Source organism: Rhincodon typus, chromosome 3, assembly GCF_021869965.1.
Source record: "Rhincodon typus isolate 14 chromosome 3, sRhiTyp1.1, whole genome shotgun sequence".
Classification (NCBI taxonomy): domain Eukaryota; kingdom Metazoa; phylum Chordata; class Chondrichthyes; order Orectolobiformes; family Rhincodontidae; genus Rhincodon; species Rhincodon typus.
Genome location: NC_063334.1, coordinates 7253480 through 7270242, shown reverse-complemented (window position 1 = coordinate 7270242; position 16763 = coordinate 7253480). Strand labels below are relative to the sequence as shown.

At 41.0% G+C, this 16763-nt stretch overlaps 1 protein-coding gene across 1 annotated transcript in view; it reads right to left on the bottom strand.

The window, feature by feature from the left end:
- LOC125487688 (A disintegrin and metalloproteinase with thrombospondin motifs 3-like) overlaps window positions 1-16763 on the bottom strand; it is a 107363-nt gene that overhangs the window by 5803 nt on the left and 84797 nt on the right. The window contains exons 3-4 of the mRNA XM_048619768.1: window positions 4816-4899; window positions 2981-3137 (exon numbers count right to left, since the gene is read on the bottom strand). Of these exons, the coding sequence (XP_048475725.1) occupies window positions 2981-3137; window positions 4816-4899 (241 nt within the window). The remainder of the gene's footprint in view (window positions 1-2980; window positions 3138-4815; window positions 4900-16763) is intronic.

The window sequence follows — 16763 nt, the reverse complement described above, 5'->3', positions numbered from 1 at the left end:
GCAGAAGGGGAAAGTGGTGTTGACATTTTTTCTCTTGTGTGTGTACTTTAACTGTGTGATGACCTTTAACTCATCATGGAGGAAATGCTTAGATATTAAGTCTTCAGATAAGCCCACCCATCCTGAGACTATTTTTTCCTGTTTCTCCCAAATGTGTAAGTTTATGGGTGTCAGTTATTGCTCAGATGTTGCATTCTTGCAATAGATTGTGGTTTCAGATACCATTCTGCAGGCGAGAAGGAGCAACTATGATTCTGCTGGATGGCAGGGTATGGATGTAGTGACTGCAATGAGGTCAGCCAGATGGACCTCAGAGAATATGTGTTCCCTGATTGGACCAGGTTAACAGCCCCAATCAGGGAGCCCTGACTGACAGATATAAACAGGAGGTTCTGCTCACTCTGAGAGCTGCTAACAAGGAAGATGAATCAGTGTCATGCACTTTCTGCGTGTAAATTAACGGTGACTTGGTGACAGAATACTAGCCTCTGTTGAATTATTTCAGTCAGGTTGGGAAACAAGAGGATAAGTGGCAGGAAGGTCCTTTGCAACTGCCTGCCTTTTGACTGGCTGGGAAGGTAAATTAAGAACTGGTCCATCAAATGGTCATAATGCAGTAGTAAGCCATTTGACTTATCATTTCTGTGTGTGCCCTTTGAAAGGGCAATTTATTTGGTACCATTACTTCGTTTTTTTTTCTGTGTAATCCTGTACATTTTTATTTTTCAAATAATGACACCCAACATGGATGAAACATTGCAGGGATAACTCATAGCTAGCGCGTGGATCAAATAGTGACTCTGGTTTGGATGTTGGATCAATAGCGCAGACCATACGGAACATCAGACAGATTTGTTGCTATTAACAGGTCTCAACTATCAAAGACAGAAACACTGCCAAAACGTGAAACAGTGAATTGTTTTCTTTTTTTAAGATGTGCTTTCAGGATCCTGGCAGCATTGCATTTATTCCAAATCTCTTTGAATTGCTGCAGTCCTTAGATGCCTTGTAGCTAATTCCAGGGTACTTCTCTGCCATAAGATAACAATTTTGGAATTTGCAAAAATGCCAGAATTGCTAACAATTTCTTCCTTTGTGGTGACCAGGTTTGGTTTCTTTGGGATGGAATCCATTTCCCATGATGACCAGGTCCTCATCCCATCACAGTCCCCAGATCTAGCCCCTGTCATGACTGGAGCCTGTCACTGTTGTAAGTTTGCCCTGACGTTTTAGTGGCCATAGTCTTGAATTTAGCTGACCATGTCCTGACATTGTGGTGTATTAATATTGTCTCCATATCGCACTTTTAAAATAACAAAAAGTCCCAAGGCATTTCGTGGGAGCATTATATAGCAAGATCTGTCCTTATTGTGACCAAGTGTTATGATTATGGAGAGCAGGCTCTGCCATTACATCATATGGTGTCCATATCCTGTCACCGTGCAGCCAGATCCTGCCTTCCTAGGCAAAGTTTCAGCTTTCTTTTGTACATTGCCGAAAGAACTGTACTTTCTTCTAAAGAAAAAAAAGCCCATAAAAGGATTTTTTTTTAAAAAGCCTAGATTGTAATTCTCTGTACAAGGCAATACTCAAAATAGAAGGAGCCCACGGGGCCGGGTGGCGGTGAATAGACTTCAGAATACCTCGGAAAATTTAAAGGCAGGATTGACCACAGAATAGTCAACCCACAAATAGAGGGAACAAAATGCTGAACAAACCATGGGTGAACCTCAACAACAGGGCAGCGGAGCAATCTGTAACTGAAACAGCAGTTAGACGAGTTAGTAATTGGACGTGAAGGAGGTGCCTGGGACAAATCTGCCAGAGGGCCGACAGCTGAGGCTGAAACCTGGTTCTGGGAATCTGGGCTGGTGACTGGTGTTTGCTCCAAGAGCCAGGACTGGCATGACGGAAGGTGGTGTGGTAGGGAGCAGCCACTTTTCTCTGCCGAGGTGGGCCATCTGTCGGGCCTGGGGTTAGGGTGTGTGTTGTCATTGCAGGGGAGAAAGAACGAAGCGGCATTGGAGGCAAAGAGAGACATGGAGTGACGTGGGTCATGGAAGGAGATAGGGAGCCTGCAAAGGGGAGGAGGGACACAGAGAGTCGGCAAAGGGAGGTGAGGCAAGACAGGCTGTGGTGGGTTTGGAGAGAGAGGAAGGCTACAATTGGGAGGAGAAAAGGGAGGTGCTGTTAGGGGATGGAATGCAAGGGAGGTTACAAGCGGTGAAGAAAGAGGAAGGCCACAAGAAAGAAAGAGGAAAAAGGCCACAAAAAAGAGACAACAGTGAACTTGTCAATAAAGGACTATTCAATTAACTGGAACCCAGGAAAACTTGAAATCAATGAGATAATTAATTGCTTACAAAGGAATCTAAAATTTCCATCTTAAAGCTGAATAAGTTTTGCAGCTACGTCATGTGGATAAATGCGGTCAATGGTGTGGTAATGAACGCTACGTCAACTGTGATTAATTGAGCTGTATTACAAGGAGTAGCAATGGTCTGATTAAAATGTTGCAGCTTTGGAGAATGTGTGAAGGAACCACATTAGGGTGATCTCATCAATCTCTAAGGCATGATTAAGATATTTGTAGGAGAGTTGTTTTGAAAAATACCTTTGTTGCTAACTTGTACCTCATGTCAGGTGCCAATTTAAATATTGTTTCGAAACTCAATGCATGCCTTGTGCACTGTGACTTTAATCTGAACGGAGGGTTGATAATTATTGAGGATAATAGTGAGTTCTGCTTCTCTGAGAGTCAAATTACCCTATGTGTCAAGACAGACACAGAAGGAGTATATGACCATATTCACCTGATACATTAATTAGTGCAAATAAAAATTAGCCCCTAAAAAGCCAAAAAAAAACCCTTATATTCAAAAAGTAGCCCTCAAGAAAATTTCATGCAGAGTCCTGGTGCTATTACAATAATGAATCCCTTGCTAATTTCACTTAACCTGTCAACAGCCTTATACAGTACCTTGCATACCCGCTGGACCGAAATCTTGCCTTGTTAAAAAGATGGCATGGTCATGGTGCTCTGAGTGGTTCGGGTTTGCTTTTTGCTGAGAATTGGCCCAGCGGCAGACATTCTCCAAACTTCGAGATGGATTCCCTCTTTCGATCAAACTGATGGACTAATCAGAGAATATTTCGTTTTGTTAAGTTTTCATGAGCTGACATGTTCCGATGTTTGAAATTAACTGGATGGCCTGAGGTTTGCTACTGGACAACGGTGGTTGTGATCAAGATAAGGTATGCTGCTACTCTCCATGATCCTCCAGGGTGAATTTAGGGCTAAAATTCACTGGATGGCAGATTTAAATGTGCAGTCACATGCACAGTGGCAGTGATGCTAGCTTCCTCCTAGGCTGACATTATTTCTCAGAGCATAATGCGAGCAATTCTGAGAAGCTTAATTCTAGAATTTATCCTTCTCCTAAGCGTAAGCACAGTAATTCAGATGGAGCTACCTTGTAACCTAGATTTTATGCTTTGCATCATTGGTAAGGCTCCATGCTGAGAACATGGGTTTTAACATGCACACTTCTTTTAATAAATATGAGGCTGAATGTTACCCATTATCAAATTATCCTCTCGGAACATCTTGGTCATCCAGACTCCAAGGTACCAATAAGTCACATAGAACACTGGAAAATATACACCCAGCACCATTTGAAAAAGAACCAGTGAAAACAGAAACCAAATGTATCTCTATGACCTAGTGAGTCACCAGAGCGGGAACACTCACCGAGGATCTGGGGGTACAATCATCACTGGATGGAAGTGTTTTGGAGAGGTCAGTGAGAGGGTCAATAGACCTGAGGATGACCAGCAAACAAGAGACAAGTTGACAGAAATCGTTTTGATATATCAGTGACATAGGCACAATATTATGGACAACGTCAGTGGAAAGGAGACTGGACAGAATGGAGACCTCTATCTCAAAGCTGGAAGAAGGAAATGACTATATACCTCAGAAATGAGCACTTCCATCACCTGTGATGGGCAAGCATTTTGTTAAAGTATTATCCCATTGATCAGGTCATTAGTACTTGGTGTTTTTGTATAATGCTCCAATTTGTTCTCTATTTGACATGATGCCTGCAAGAAAACTTACTATTTTGGATTCCTTTAACTTGGAGAAAGAAAATTGTCACGCTAAAGGATTTGGTGCTTCATGTTGAGATTTATTCTGTGCTCAGCCACAAAGAGATATGCACCAAATGTTGCCTAATTTGCAAACCACAGAAGAAAGCTGTTGGAACATCATGCCAGCAGCCAGCCTGATTTTATGGCACCCTAGCCATATTGTCCCCATTGTGGCCCTAAAGGGAAAGATGTATCTGGGACAATTATATGGGGCATCCCTTGTTGGTGTCCTTCAAAATTGTTAAATGTCACCAATCCCTCAATGACCAAGTCTCTGTAAGAGATGAAGTCACTTTCCACCCAGTGATACTCCACAAAAATCTTTTTTGACTTGGCAAGAAAAGGTGAATCAATTGTGTACTTTAATAACTTGTGAACTACATCCTGAAAGAACATCTAATACAGCTGTCAGTTCTCCTCAACACTTGCCATAGGGGTATAATCAAATAATTTGCAATTCAATACACCACACAGAAGAAAGATGAAAAATTTAAAATGTCCCATTTTGAAATGTAAGATATTTCAAAATGTCACATAATCAGCATGAACCTGCTCACACCTTCTAATTTGTCACCTTTCTTGTAGATCATTTCAGCAAAAATAAACGTTAAATAGAAATTTCAAAAATCTGATAGACTGTGAACAGTTTGACTTCAATCTTACCTTTGCGTATCCCAGCATAATCATTCGTACTAGCACAACATTTACATGGGCTCCCAGTGATTTATCGTGGTAAATTTCATTAACCTGACAATGAAAAAAAGGGAATAGTATTGAAACTATTTTAACTTTCAGAATACCCATATGTTTCCAGGAACTGTCAATGTATTTCATCCAATTAAGTTACAGCCAATCTTTAGTTCGCACTAAATACAAATGACAACTATAAAATAACTGAGCCCTTTTTGGTATGAATCTCAGTTGATTTTTCTCTAAATAAGAGTTAAAGCATTCTTATATTTTAAATAGAGAGGTTTTAGGACTCATCAATTTGAATGTATATGCCGACTCAGGCTTTGTTAAACAGTGGATTCATCTTGTATGGCATTGCCCCTTCTAAGCCAGGGAACTAAAAGTATCGGATTTTTATATTGATCCAGTAATTGTAAAACCAGTAACTTGCTGTAGTGCATTAGCCAGTGATTATTTCTGTAATTTCCACCCTACAGCATAACTTTCTCTCATGATTTCCTTGTTAATTAAATGGTAGGGTCCTGGAGGAGTATATTAGTTATTCGGTGGAACATTAAAGGTTAATTGCAATATTCTAACTTTAGGGCAATACATGAAAAGAGATAGGTGCTGAGAAGGATACCAGGAAAGAAGGATCTTAGATACAAGGGAAGATTAAAGAAATTGGGCTTATTCTGCTTGGAGTACAGAAAGCCTGGTGACTCAGTGGTTTGCACTGCTACATTATAGCACCAGGGACCTGGGTTCAATTCCAAACTCAGGTGGCTGTCTGTGTGGAGTTTTCATGCTCTCCCTGTATCTCTTCGGGCTTCTTCCAAGTGCTCTGCTATCTTCCCACAGTCCAAAGATGCACAGCTTAGGTGGATTGATCATGCTAAATTCCCCAGAGTGTCCAAAGATGTGCTAAGTGGCTTAGTCATGGGAAATGCAGGCTTTCAGGAATATGGTAAGGGAGTCGGCCTGGATGGGATGCTGTTCGAAGGGTCAGTGTGGACTCAACGGGCTGAATGCCCTACTTCCACACTGTAGGGATTCTATGTGGGAACCATACGTAAGGACAAGACAGATGGACTGTGCTGTATATGGCTCTGGAAAGGTTTGAAAGGGTTAACTCTTAATTGAGTGCAACAAGCACCACCCACTGTGATTATGTCATGAGGATCTGGGGCAGAGTAAAGTAGGATCTCATAGGAGACAGACATAAGGTTAGGTCCTACCAACAATCATTATAGTAATATAGAGCCTACTCTTAAGATCATGTAAATAATTACCGAGATGTAGTAAACTGTATCTTGTTTACTCTACAAGAATTCGCTAATTAGATCTAAAGGTAGCTATTCTTGCACTCATAGCATTGGATAGTTTATTTGGGTGGAAGGCTGGCTTGCAGTGCAAAGTGATACCAACACCATGGGTTCTGCTTCCACACCAACTAAGGTTACCATGAAAGATTCTCCTTCCTAACCTCTCCCCTCGCCTAAGGACTGGTGACCCTCAGGTTAAACCACCATCAATCGCTTCTCTCTATTGAGACAGCAGCTCTATGATCCAGTTGTATTAGGGCAACTTTTTACCTTGCTCACACTAGCCCCTAAGGAATCGATGCACTTGGAAGGGTACATAACAGGAGTGTAGGTCTCCTCCATGTGTATTTACCTTTCTGATCATAATTATCTAGATCACAGTCAAATGGAAGCTCAATCTAAACGATTTAATACATTATTCAAAAATCAATTGAACCTTAACAGGGTGACCATTTAATCAAATGCTCAGACATAAATCTGGTTCAGTGTTAACAAAATAACTGTCAGGTATTCAATTTCCTTTGGAAAATACTTCTTCGCTATGTAACATATATCAGGATCCATTACTACTTCTAGGACTGAAGGTTCTCTGAGTGCCTTTCCTCACAGCAGTGTGGTTGACTCTTAACTGCCCTCTGAAATGGCCCTGGCAAGCCACTCAGATCAAGGGGTAATTAGGAATGGGCAATAAATGGTGGCCCAAATGCCGACACACATGAATCCCGTGAATGAATGAAAAAAAGACCATGTTGCCATTCCTTCATTGTCACTGGGTAAAAGAACCTGGAACATCCTTCCTAACAGCACTGTAGGAGTCACTTTGTCACATGGGCTGCAGCAGTTCAAGAATTGCAGCTCACCACCACGTTCTCTATGGCAGTTAGGCATCATCGTCATCATCATCATCAACGGTCCCTCGCAGATGAGGTTGACACTCTTCCACTCTCAGGGTGAGCCTGTTAGTGGCTGTACAGTTTGATGCAGCTTCTGCATACTCTACAGTGCTTGGGTCTGAAGGTGGTTGTGGGAAGAGCTGGGGTGGGGGCATCGGTGTGGCAGCGTGCTCCTTACACACTTTCCACCTGTCTTCTGCTTTTTCCCGATGGTAAGTCTTGAGATGCTTGATTCCTTCCTGGATGCTCCTCCTCAACTGTGGACAGTCTTGGGCTAGTGATTCCCAGATGTCTATGGGAATGCCACACTTTGCCAGTCAGGTATTGAGGGTATCCCTGAAGCACTTCCTCTGTCCACCTGCGGATTGCCCCAACTACTGAGATGTCCACATCCCCTGTACAAAAGAAAAAAAATCTGAAGTCTGATTTACATCCACGCTGAATTGCTGGGTTCTAAAATGGCTGATTCATGATCTACCTTCTCTGCCAGATGTGGGGTAGAATGCACTAGAAGGCTCAGATAGTTGAGTTGTTCGGACAGTTCATGCTCTTGCCAGTGCCTTGACTTCACCTCCGTGTGTTCCCAACAAAGTCTCTTAATGCGTTCAAATGTCTTTCCAAATGAACCTTTTCCATTTTAGTTCATTAAAGTCAGGGACTGCTGTGAGTCAGTAGACATGTTTGATCTCTTCAGGGATGGCTTGAGGACATTGCTAAAACCTTCCCAGGGAGTCTCTGTCATGACTGACTTCAGCAAAGAGCAGCTGCATTTGAGAGGCTGGTGTCAGGGATATGACTGGACATATTTGAAGAAGGTTCACGAGGCTGATTCATGGCAGGTGTTTTCCTCGCAGGAATGGATGAACAAATTGGACATATACTCATTGGGATTTGGTGATTTAATCGAAACATGTGAGGTATTGAAGGGCAGATGTTGAGATAATGTTTCCTTTTACGAGAAATCTAGAACAAGTGGGTACAGTTTAAAGATAAAGGGTTTCTGATTAGCTAGGATCTTTTTGAGCCATGGTAGAGGTTCAATGAGCCAAATGGGCTATTCCCACTCAGGATTTTAGGTCTTACCCAGCTGAAATGGTTTTGAGTAATCAGTGCCTTAATTCTGGGCAGATTATCTTGGGAAAGGGTGTTGTTCCAAACAACCCAGTATTCACAAACACATCCAATTGGACCAACTGATAGCCTTGCATTCCTGGCTAAATCCAAAAACAGAGCAACAACATAGGAACATACTTTGGACAACTGAATAATCTATCAACATTTGTTTTTGCACTAAGAATCCCCCAAGGTTTGCAAGATTTGCAATTGCATCTCTCCTCTTTTGTTCATTCGCTTATGGCGTCACTGACTGGGCCAGCATTTATAGCTCGTCCCTAGTTGCGTTTGAGAAAGAGGTGGTGAGCTGCTTCCTTGAACTGTTCCAGTCCATGTTCTGGAGATGTAGACCCACAGGGGAGGCAATCTAGTGATATTATTGCTGGATTATTAATCCAGAGACCCATATAATGTTCTGGGAACCCGGGTTCGAATCCCACCATGGCAGATGGTGGAATTTGAATTCAATAAATATCTGGGATTAAGGGTCTAATAATGACTGTGAATCCATTGTCAATTGTCGGAAAAACCCATCTGGCTCACTAATGTGCTTTAGGGAAGGAAACTGCCATCCTTACCTGGTCTGGCCTACATGTGACTCCAGACCCTCAGCAATGTGGTTGACTCTTAACTGCCCTCTGGACAATTAGGGATGGGCAATAAATGCTGCCTAGCCAGTGGTGCCCTCATTCCGTGAATGAATAAAAAAAATGCCCTCAGGGAAGAAATTCCAGGATTTTGACCCAATGATAGTGAAGGAACGGCAATATATTTCCGAGTCAGGATGGTGAGTGGCTTGGACAGGAACTTGCAGGTAGTGGTGTTCCCATGTATCTGCTGCCCTTGTCCTCTCTAGATGGAAATGGTCGTGGGTTTGGTGAATTTCTGCAGTGCATCTTGTAGATAGTTCACACTGCGCTACTGAGTATTGGTGGTGGAGGGAGTGGATGTTTGTGGATGTGGTGCCACTCTGCGCGATGGTGTCAAGTTTCTTGAATGTTGTTGGAGCTGCACTCATCCAGGCAAGTGGGGAATATTCCATCACACTCCTGACACGTGCTTTGTAGATGATAGACAGGCTTTGGAAGTCAGGAGGTGAGTTACTCGCTGTAGTATTCGTAGCCTCTGACCTTCTCTTGTAACCACTGTATTTATATGGCAAGTTCAGTTGAGTTTCTGATCAATGGTAACCCCAAGGATGTTGGCAGTGGAAGATTCAATGCATAGACTAGCAATAGTCATGCCATTGAATGTAAAGGAATATTGGTTACCTTGGCCCCTGTTACAGATGATAATTGCCTGGCATTTGTGTGGCATGCATGTTACTTGTCACTGTTCAGCCCAAGCCTGGATATTGTGCAGGCTGAATATGGGCTGCTTTAGTACCTGACGAGTCGCGAATGATGCCGAACGTTATGCAACTATCAGCAAACATCTTCACTTCTCACCAATGGAGTATCATTGATGAAGCAGCTGAATGTAGTTGGCTCTAGGACCCTGAGGAACTCCCATGAGATGTCCTGGAGATGAGATAACTGACCTACAACAATCACAGCCATTTTCCTATGTACCCAGTATAACGCCATGCTAAGGAGAACTCTCCCCCTTGATTATTACGATTCCAGTTCTGCTAGGACTTCTGATGCAACACTCAGTCAAATGTGGTGTCAAGGGCAGTGACTCTCATCTCTGGACTTCAGCTCTTTTGTCTGTTTTAGCCCAAGGCTGCAATGTGATCTGGAGTTAAGTCAATTGATTTCCTTGCCAATCTTTCAAGTCCATTGGTGTTGGATCCATTCTTAAGTCGCTGAATTGGCCCTCTTCCAGGTAGGGTTGTCCACTTCTGAATTTCCTTTCTGAATTATATTATGGTCACTGATTCTCTCACTCTAACACTCCACATGCCCGAATTCATTCTTAAGAATTACATGCTGCAAACTTATCACCGTGTCCTGCCATCTTCTAAGTTTTATGGATGCAAATGTCCAGGTTTCTCTATTCCTACACCCCTTCTCCAACACAATGCATTTCTTATCCTTCATTCAGATATCCATCGATTGACGATTGACTGTGTTAAACTGTGCCCATATCATGCCTAACCATGTCACAAATGTATGTCTTCCTGCATTCTGTTCCTATCCCTTACACTGTTTACTGTATTGTGGAGTCCTGTGTTCTTTACAAACTTTGAATCTTCCCTCTGTTCACAAGTCCTAGTCAGTAATATGTAGAAAATATTAGCATTCCTAAAACTGACCCCAGAGGATTGGCACTGTATACTTCACTGCAGCTTTAAAGTGACCATTCACAACTGCGCTGCTGTAGATGTCTTATCAACTTTAGTCATACTCAGGGACACAGCCTTTCACACTTGAGATGGGATTGGAAAATTGGGTCTTTGCCAATGTTGCAATCGCACTGACAGCTGAAAGGGCTCTTTCTTATTATTTTCATGGCAATAAAGCAGGGGCAGGCTAAGATAGGGGCCACTGCATCCAAAGCTAGGTCTGAAGTGGAAACAGAGGCTTGCAGATGTCGAAGCCAGTAGGTTAGAAGGCCTGCTTCCATTCGATGTGAAATTGGCCCAGTTCTGAGTGGGATTTAGGAATTTATAAATAGGTAACATTAGTTGTCTTCCTTTCAACATACAAGAAAAATTATCTTTGCAAAATTCCCTAAATTTGTGCACAGTTCCTTTGATTGGAAAATTAAAAGGACCTCTTTAATGTTAATGTTGATCTCTCTCTGCACCTTCTCGGCAGCTGTAACATTGGATCCTGTACTCTGTTCTGTTACCCTAATGCAACTGTATAGTTCGATCCACCTGTAAAGCATGTATGAAAACACTTTTCACCATACCTCGGTACACGTGATACTATTAAATCAAATCAAAAGAGTGAATGTAACTCCTTTATTTGAAAAAGGAAGACTGACAGCAGAAAACTTCAGGCCAGTTAGTTTAACATCTGTACAGAGAAGATGTTGCAAGTTATTATTAAAGATATTTATAGCAAGACACTTAAAAACAAAGAGTGATCAGGCAGAGTTACAATGGTCTTGTGAAAGGAAATTAAGTTAATCAATTTACCGATTTATTGGAGATCTTTGAGGAGGTAACATGCTGCAGATTAAGTGGACGTACTGACCGATATTTTCAGAAGGCATTTAATAAGGTGCCACATCAAATGTTATTGTGGAAAATAAAAGCTCATGGTGTAGGAGTGAAATATGACATTGATGGAGGATTGGTTTGCTAACAGAAACCACAGCATAGGGGCGGCAAATGGGTCATTTCTGGTTAGCCATATGTAATAAGTGGTGTGTGACAGGAATCAGTGCTGGTACATGAACATTTTACAATTTATATGAATGATTTGGATCAAAGAGCTGAAGATATAGTTGTTAAATTTGCTGATGAAACAGAGATAGATAGGAAAACAAGTTGTAAGGAAGACAATGAGGCTACAAAAAAAATAGATAAAGTGAACGGACAAAGACCTGGCATGTACAGGATAACAAGGGAAAATGTTAAATTATCCTTTTTGATGGGAGGAACAACAAAGAAGCATGCAATCTACATGGTAAGAGGTGACAGAGCTTTGAGATACAGAGGAATCTGGGTCCTGACTGCTTGAATCACAAACAGGTAGACTGTAAACACAGAAAGTAGGAAAGCTAATGGAGTGTTATAGTTTATTGTGAGGGAAATTGAACACAAAGGATTTTTTTTGTTTGAAAATCAGGGCAGCACGTCGCTCAGTGGTTAGCACAGCTGCCTCACAGCGCCAGGGAACTGGGTTCAATTCCACTTTCTGGCGACTGTCTGTGTGGAGTTTGCATATTCTCCCCATGTCCGTGTGGGCTTCCTCCGCGTGCTCCAGCTTCCTCCCACAGTCCAAAGATGTGCAGGCTAGGTGGATTGGCCATGTTAAATTGCCCATAGTGTCCAGGGATGTTTAGGTTAGGTGAGTTAGACATTGGGGAAATGCAGGGGTAGGGCAATGAGTCGGGGTGGGATGCTCTTTGGACGGGCGGTGTGGACTTGTTGGGCCGAATGGCCTGTTTCCACACTGTAGGGATTCTATGAAAGATAATGCTTCAGTTATACAGGTGGTTTGATGAGACTAAATTTAAGTACAGTGCACAGAATTTATCTCCTTAGTGAAGGATGAATGTATCTAAATTAGAAACTGAAGATTTACTAGACTGACAGCTGGAACGGTTGGACAGACTGGGCCTGTATCTGCTGGACTTCAGAAGAGTAAGAGGTGACTTGATTGAAACTTGTAAGATCCTGAGGCATATTTACAGGTGCATTTGGAAAGGATGCTTCCTCTTCTGAGAGAGGTCACTATTTAAAAATGAGGTGTTGCTGATTTAAGACGGAAATAAGGAGTGTTTTCTTCTTCTTCCGCACAGAGTACCATGAGTGTTTCAGAATTCTCTTTCCCAAAAGACAGTGGAAACAGATTCGCTGAAGAGTTTTAAGGCAGGTGTAGACAGATTTGTGATAAGCAAACGGGTTGAAAGGTTATCAGCAGACAGTGGAAATGTGGAGTAATCAGATTTGTTTGATGGAGGAGCAGAGTCCAGGAACTCAGTGACCTTCTCCTGTTCCTAATCAAATGTTTGCATGTGCTTAGTGTATAGAAGATATATTAGAAAGAATTAGCAGTTCTCAGTCAATTATAATGATACAGGTTAGCCATGTTCTAGACTTATTCGGTACAGGTTAATATTTTAAATGGTTCATATTGGTAAGAGTTATAAACCATCTCTGGAATATTGGGCAGGGATATTAGTTCTCACTGACTCCCATACTACATGGTCTTCAGAACTGTTACAGAACCACATCTGTAACCTCTTTGAGTCTCCTGTATTCACAGACTCTAGCTGAGGTACAACATCTGTTCACAGCTTTCCTGATGGCAAAAATAAACAGTTCCATGTGTTTTCCTTTGGATCATATTTCAAAAGATTGCAGACACAGTTTATAAAACAGATTTATCAACTATTCTAAAGGACTCGAAATAATTATGCATAGAGGAGAAATCTGCCTGTTTTTGCATATATAGTATGCAAAATTATGCAAATTTATCATGACAAAATTTAAATACAAATATATCATGTTGAGGTTAAATGGAATTACAATGACTTTCAAAGTGTAGGTTTAGAAAATATTTATTTTGTTATGAAAACACAATTTGCGCTGAAATAAATCAAATGTTAGGTTGAAAACCAGACACTAAAGACTTCTCATCTCTGTTAACTCGCTCTCTTTCTTTTATGACTGAATTCTCTGTAAAGAAACATACCATTCCACCTCAGTCTACACTTGGTGTTCTCCTTCACATGATCCAGTCTAATTTCACCCTTCTGCACACTGCGTCACCATTTAATATTCCTCTTTTTCTAAGCAACTCTTTAATTTCCTTTTAAAAGAATTCATGGACTCTGCCTTAATAACAATTTATGGTCAAAAATACCATGTACTAGCCAACCTAAAAGAAGCTCTTTCTTCTACTCTTCCCTTTAATTTTTTTCATTAGTTTAAATTCGTATTTCATGAGATTATACTTTTATTACCTCCAGGAACTGACTCACTTCAGCAAGCGTATAGGATGACAAAAAAACAAACTTCAATCTTGAAATAGAGTAGGAGTGATTTAATACACATGTTACATCTTAAAGCACATTGAAGCCATGAAATGATTTTTAAAATGCAGTCATTATTGTAAAAAAAATCCACTGCTTCCACTATTGACATCTTACAAAATGTGCTATATACAGCATGCACTGCATCAACTCATCAAGAATTCTTCAGCCGTGCTCCCTAAACCTGCAAACTCCACCACCTACATGGACAAGTGCGCAGGTACATAGGAACACTATATCTTTTCATGTTTCCTTCCATCTCAGTTGCCATCCAGACTTGAGAATAGGTCACTGTTCATTAGTCATCCTGAGATCTTGAACTCCCTTCCATAGCAACAGTGCAACTACTATGGACTGCTCTGATGTTTTTTTCTCTGTTATTAACTTTCCAAGGACAACTGAAGACAAGTGCTGGGCTTATCAGCAGTCTCTTGCTTGTTTGTCAAAGCTACTGAGAAAAATGCTTTCCCCCCCCCAGGGTTTCCATGATTTACCTTGAAAGTACAGCAAACTAACAAACAGAACCCCTGAGTAAACATACAAACTTGCCCCCTCATCTCTCCCTTCTTGCACTGTGATTAAATGCACCGTAGGATGCAGGGTACAACCTGTAGTGGCATATGTAAGGAGTAGCTGGCACCACTCTGTTTTGTCTGAACACTTTCCTGAACTCAAATGCCCAAAAGATACATCAAAAGACAGAAAACTGATTCAATACTATCTATCACTACATCTCAAAGTCAATTAAGTAGTTTTCAACATGTCAACATTGTTTTAACCAACAAACATTGTAGATAATAAAACAAAGTCTCAATGAAGCAATACAGAACAACTAAACCGCTTTTATTAAGGGAGATATCAAGAACTGCCGATGCTGGAGTCAGAGATAACATAGTGTGGAGCTGGAGGAACACAGCAGGCCAGGCAGCATCAGAGGAGCAGGAAAGTCGACATTTCGGGTCAGGACCCTTCTTTAGAACCCAGAAACATTGACTTTCCTGCACCTCTGATGCCGCCTGACCTGCTGTGTTCCTCCAGCTCCACACTGTGTTGACTGCTTTTATTAAAGGTGCATTTGACAAGGACAATTCTTCAAATATGGCAGGGGTTCTGTTACATCCATCAGAGGGGGAAGACAGAGTATGGGCTGGTTGTAAAGTCTTATCTAAGACACTGCACCTCAGTCAGAACAGTGCAGCCCCTTCCTCAGCACTGTACTGGGAGAGATTTTGCCTCAAGTCTCTGTGGTGGGTCTCAATCTGTTTTGACTCAGAATGGGAAGTGTTACCAGTGAGCCATGGCTAACATTAAACTGTGAATTAAGGTCAAAATAAATATTAGGGAAAAGAGGTAGCTGAGGAACTTTGAAAACGTGGCACTTACTTGTGAATTATTAGGTAGAGATCTTTGTGATAAGATGGCAAACTTATAAAGGCTGCCTCAACACAAGTAATGGCAGAGTTGGTTTTTAAGGAAGCTACAATCTTTGGCACCATCAATCCTTTAGGGGATTCCTATTAAAATACATTATAATTTAGTTGCTCTTGGATGCCATTAATCTCTGGGTCTAATTAACAAATATCCCTGAGTTACTCCTACACCAGCCAGTTTGAATATCTTCAACAGATCACTAACTCTCTCCCTATATGATTGTGTCTATACTGCTAGGGTAGGGCTCAGGATGTTATGTTGTTCAATGCACATTAAATAAATTGTAAATAACTATCTATCAGCATTTAATTCATCATTTAACAAAATAGTGTAACGTTTCCACATTTAGATTGCATTTCAGATTTTGATGGGAGGGCCTGTAAAGGTGAAGTAGTTGTGAAATACATTTGACTGTATCATGTGTCCTGTAATATTGCAACAAAACAATGTAGTGGCAACACAATTACCAGAATATTCCCAAAAACTGAAGACAACAATGCAATGGCAACAATACTGTAACAGAAGATACAGTGACCATCCAGCACAGCAAAACATTTCCATATAGCAATGCAATTATAACCACTTTCCTCCTCATTGGAATTATGTGACAAATTGCACATCAAACGATCTTGGCCACTTTTTTAAAAAATTTAATTGGTCTCTGCTGATGCCTCAAATACAATCACTAAAACACACTATCTGTTCATTTCATCATCAGGCTTTTTGTAGAATTCTCTTGTGCACAAATTGATTGCTTTTTTCCTGACATTATAACTACAACAGCACTTCAAAAATACTTTCATTGTAAATTGCTCTTTAGAACATTCTGAGGTCATGCCAGATGCTATCTAAAAGTGTCTTTCTTGCTTTCACCTACAGCATTTTAAAGTACATGTTTCATTGTCAGATACATACTCAGCAGAATGTACTTTGACTAGATAGATAATAAAGATGAATTGCATTTATTTTGTTTTAAATGTTGGAATGCTGCACAATAATTACAATTTTATTTTATGACTAGTCTGTGTCCAGACTACATAAGACATAACAAGCTGTTTTCAAAATTCAGTAAGATCTGCTTTTGTTAAATGTAGGACCAAAGACATTAACTATGAAACATTATTCAAAACTAAGCAATCCACCTACTCATTTCACATCAACACTTTATGGATGAAGCATACAGTACACAACAGCAACTCACCAAGACTTCATAGCAGCATCTTGCAAACCTATGTGCCAATGCAATGGCTTGAAGAGGTTATGTTGTCCCTTTTTTTAGAGACAGGTTTTAAGATGGAGGTACCAAGATGTTAATGAAAACTCATAAAGTGAGCAGCTTGCGAGGCCTTGGAATTTTTTTAAAGTTGGAACAACAGAAGCAGCCCGAATGGGTGTGGTCAAGCTCCCACAGAACCATGATTTTTAGTTTCTTAGTTTTTCAGGAGCAGCAGTTGTTGCTGGGTCTGTTTCTGCACGGGTCTGGGTGTTGCTGGGTCTGTTTCTGCATGGGTCTGGGTGTTGC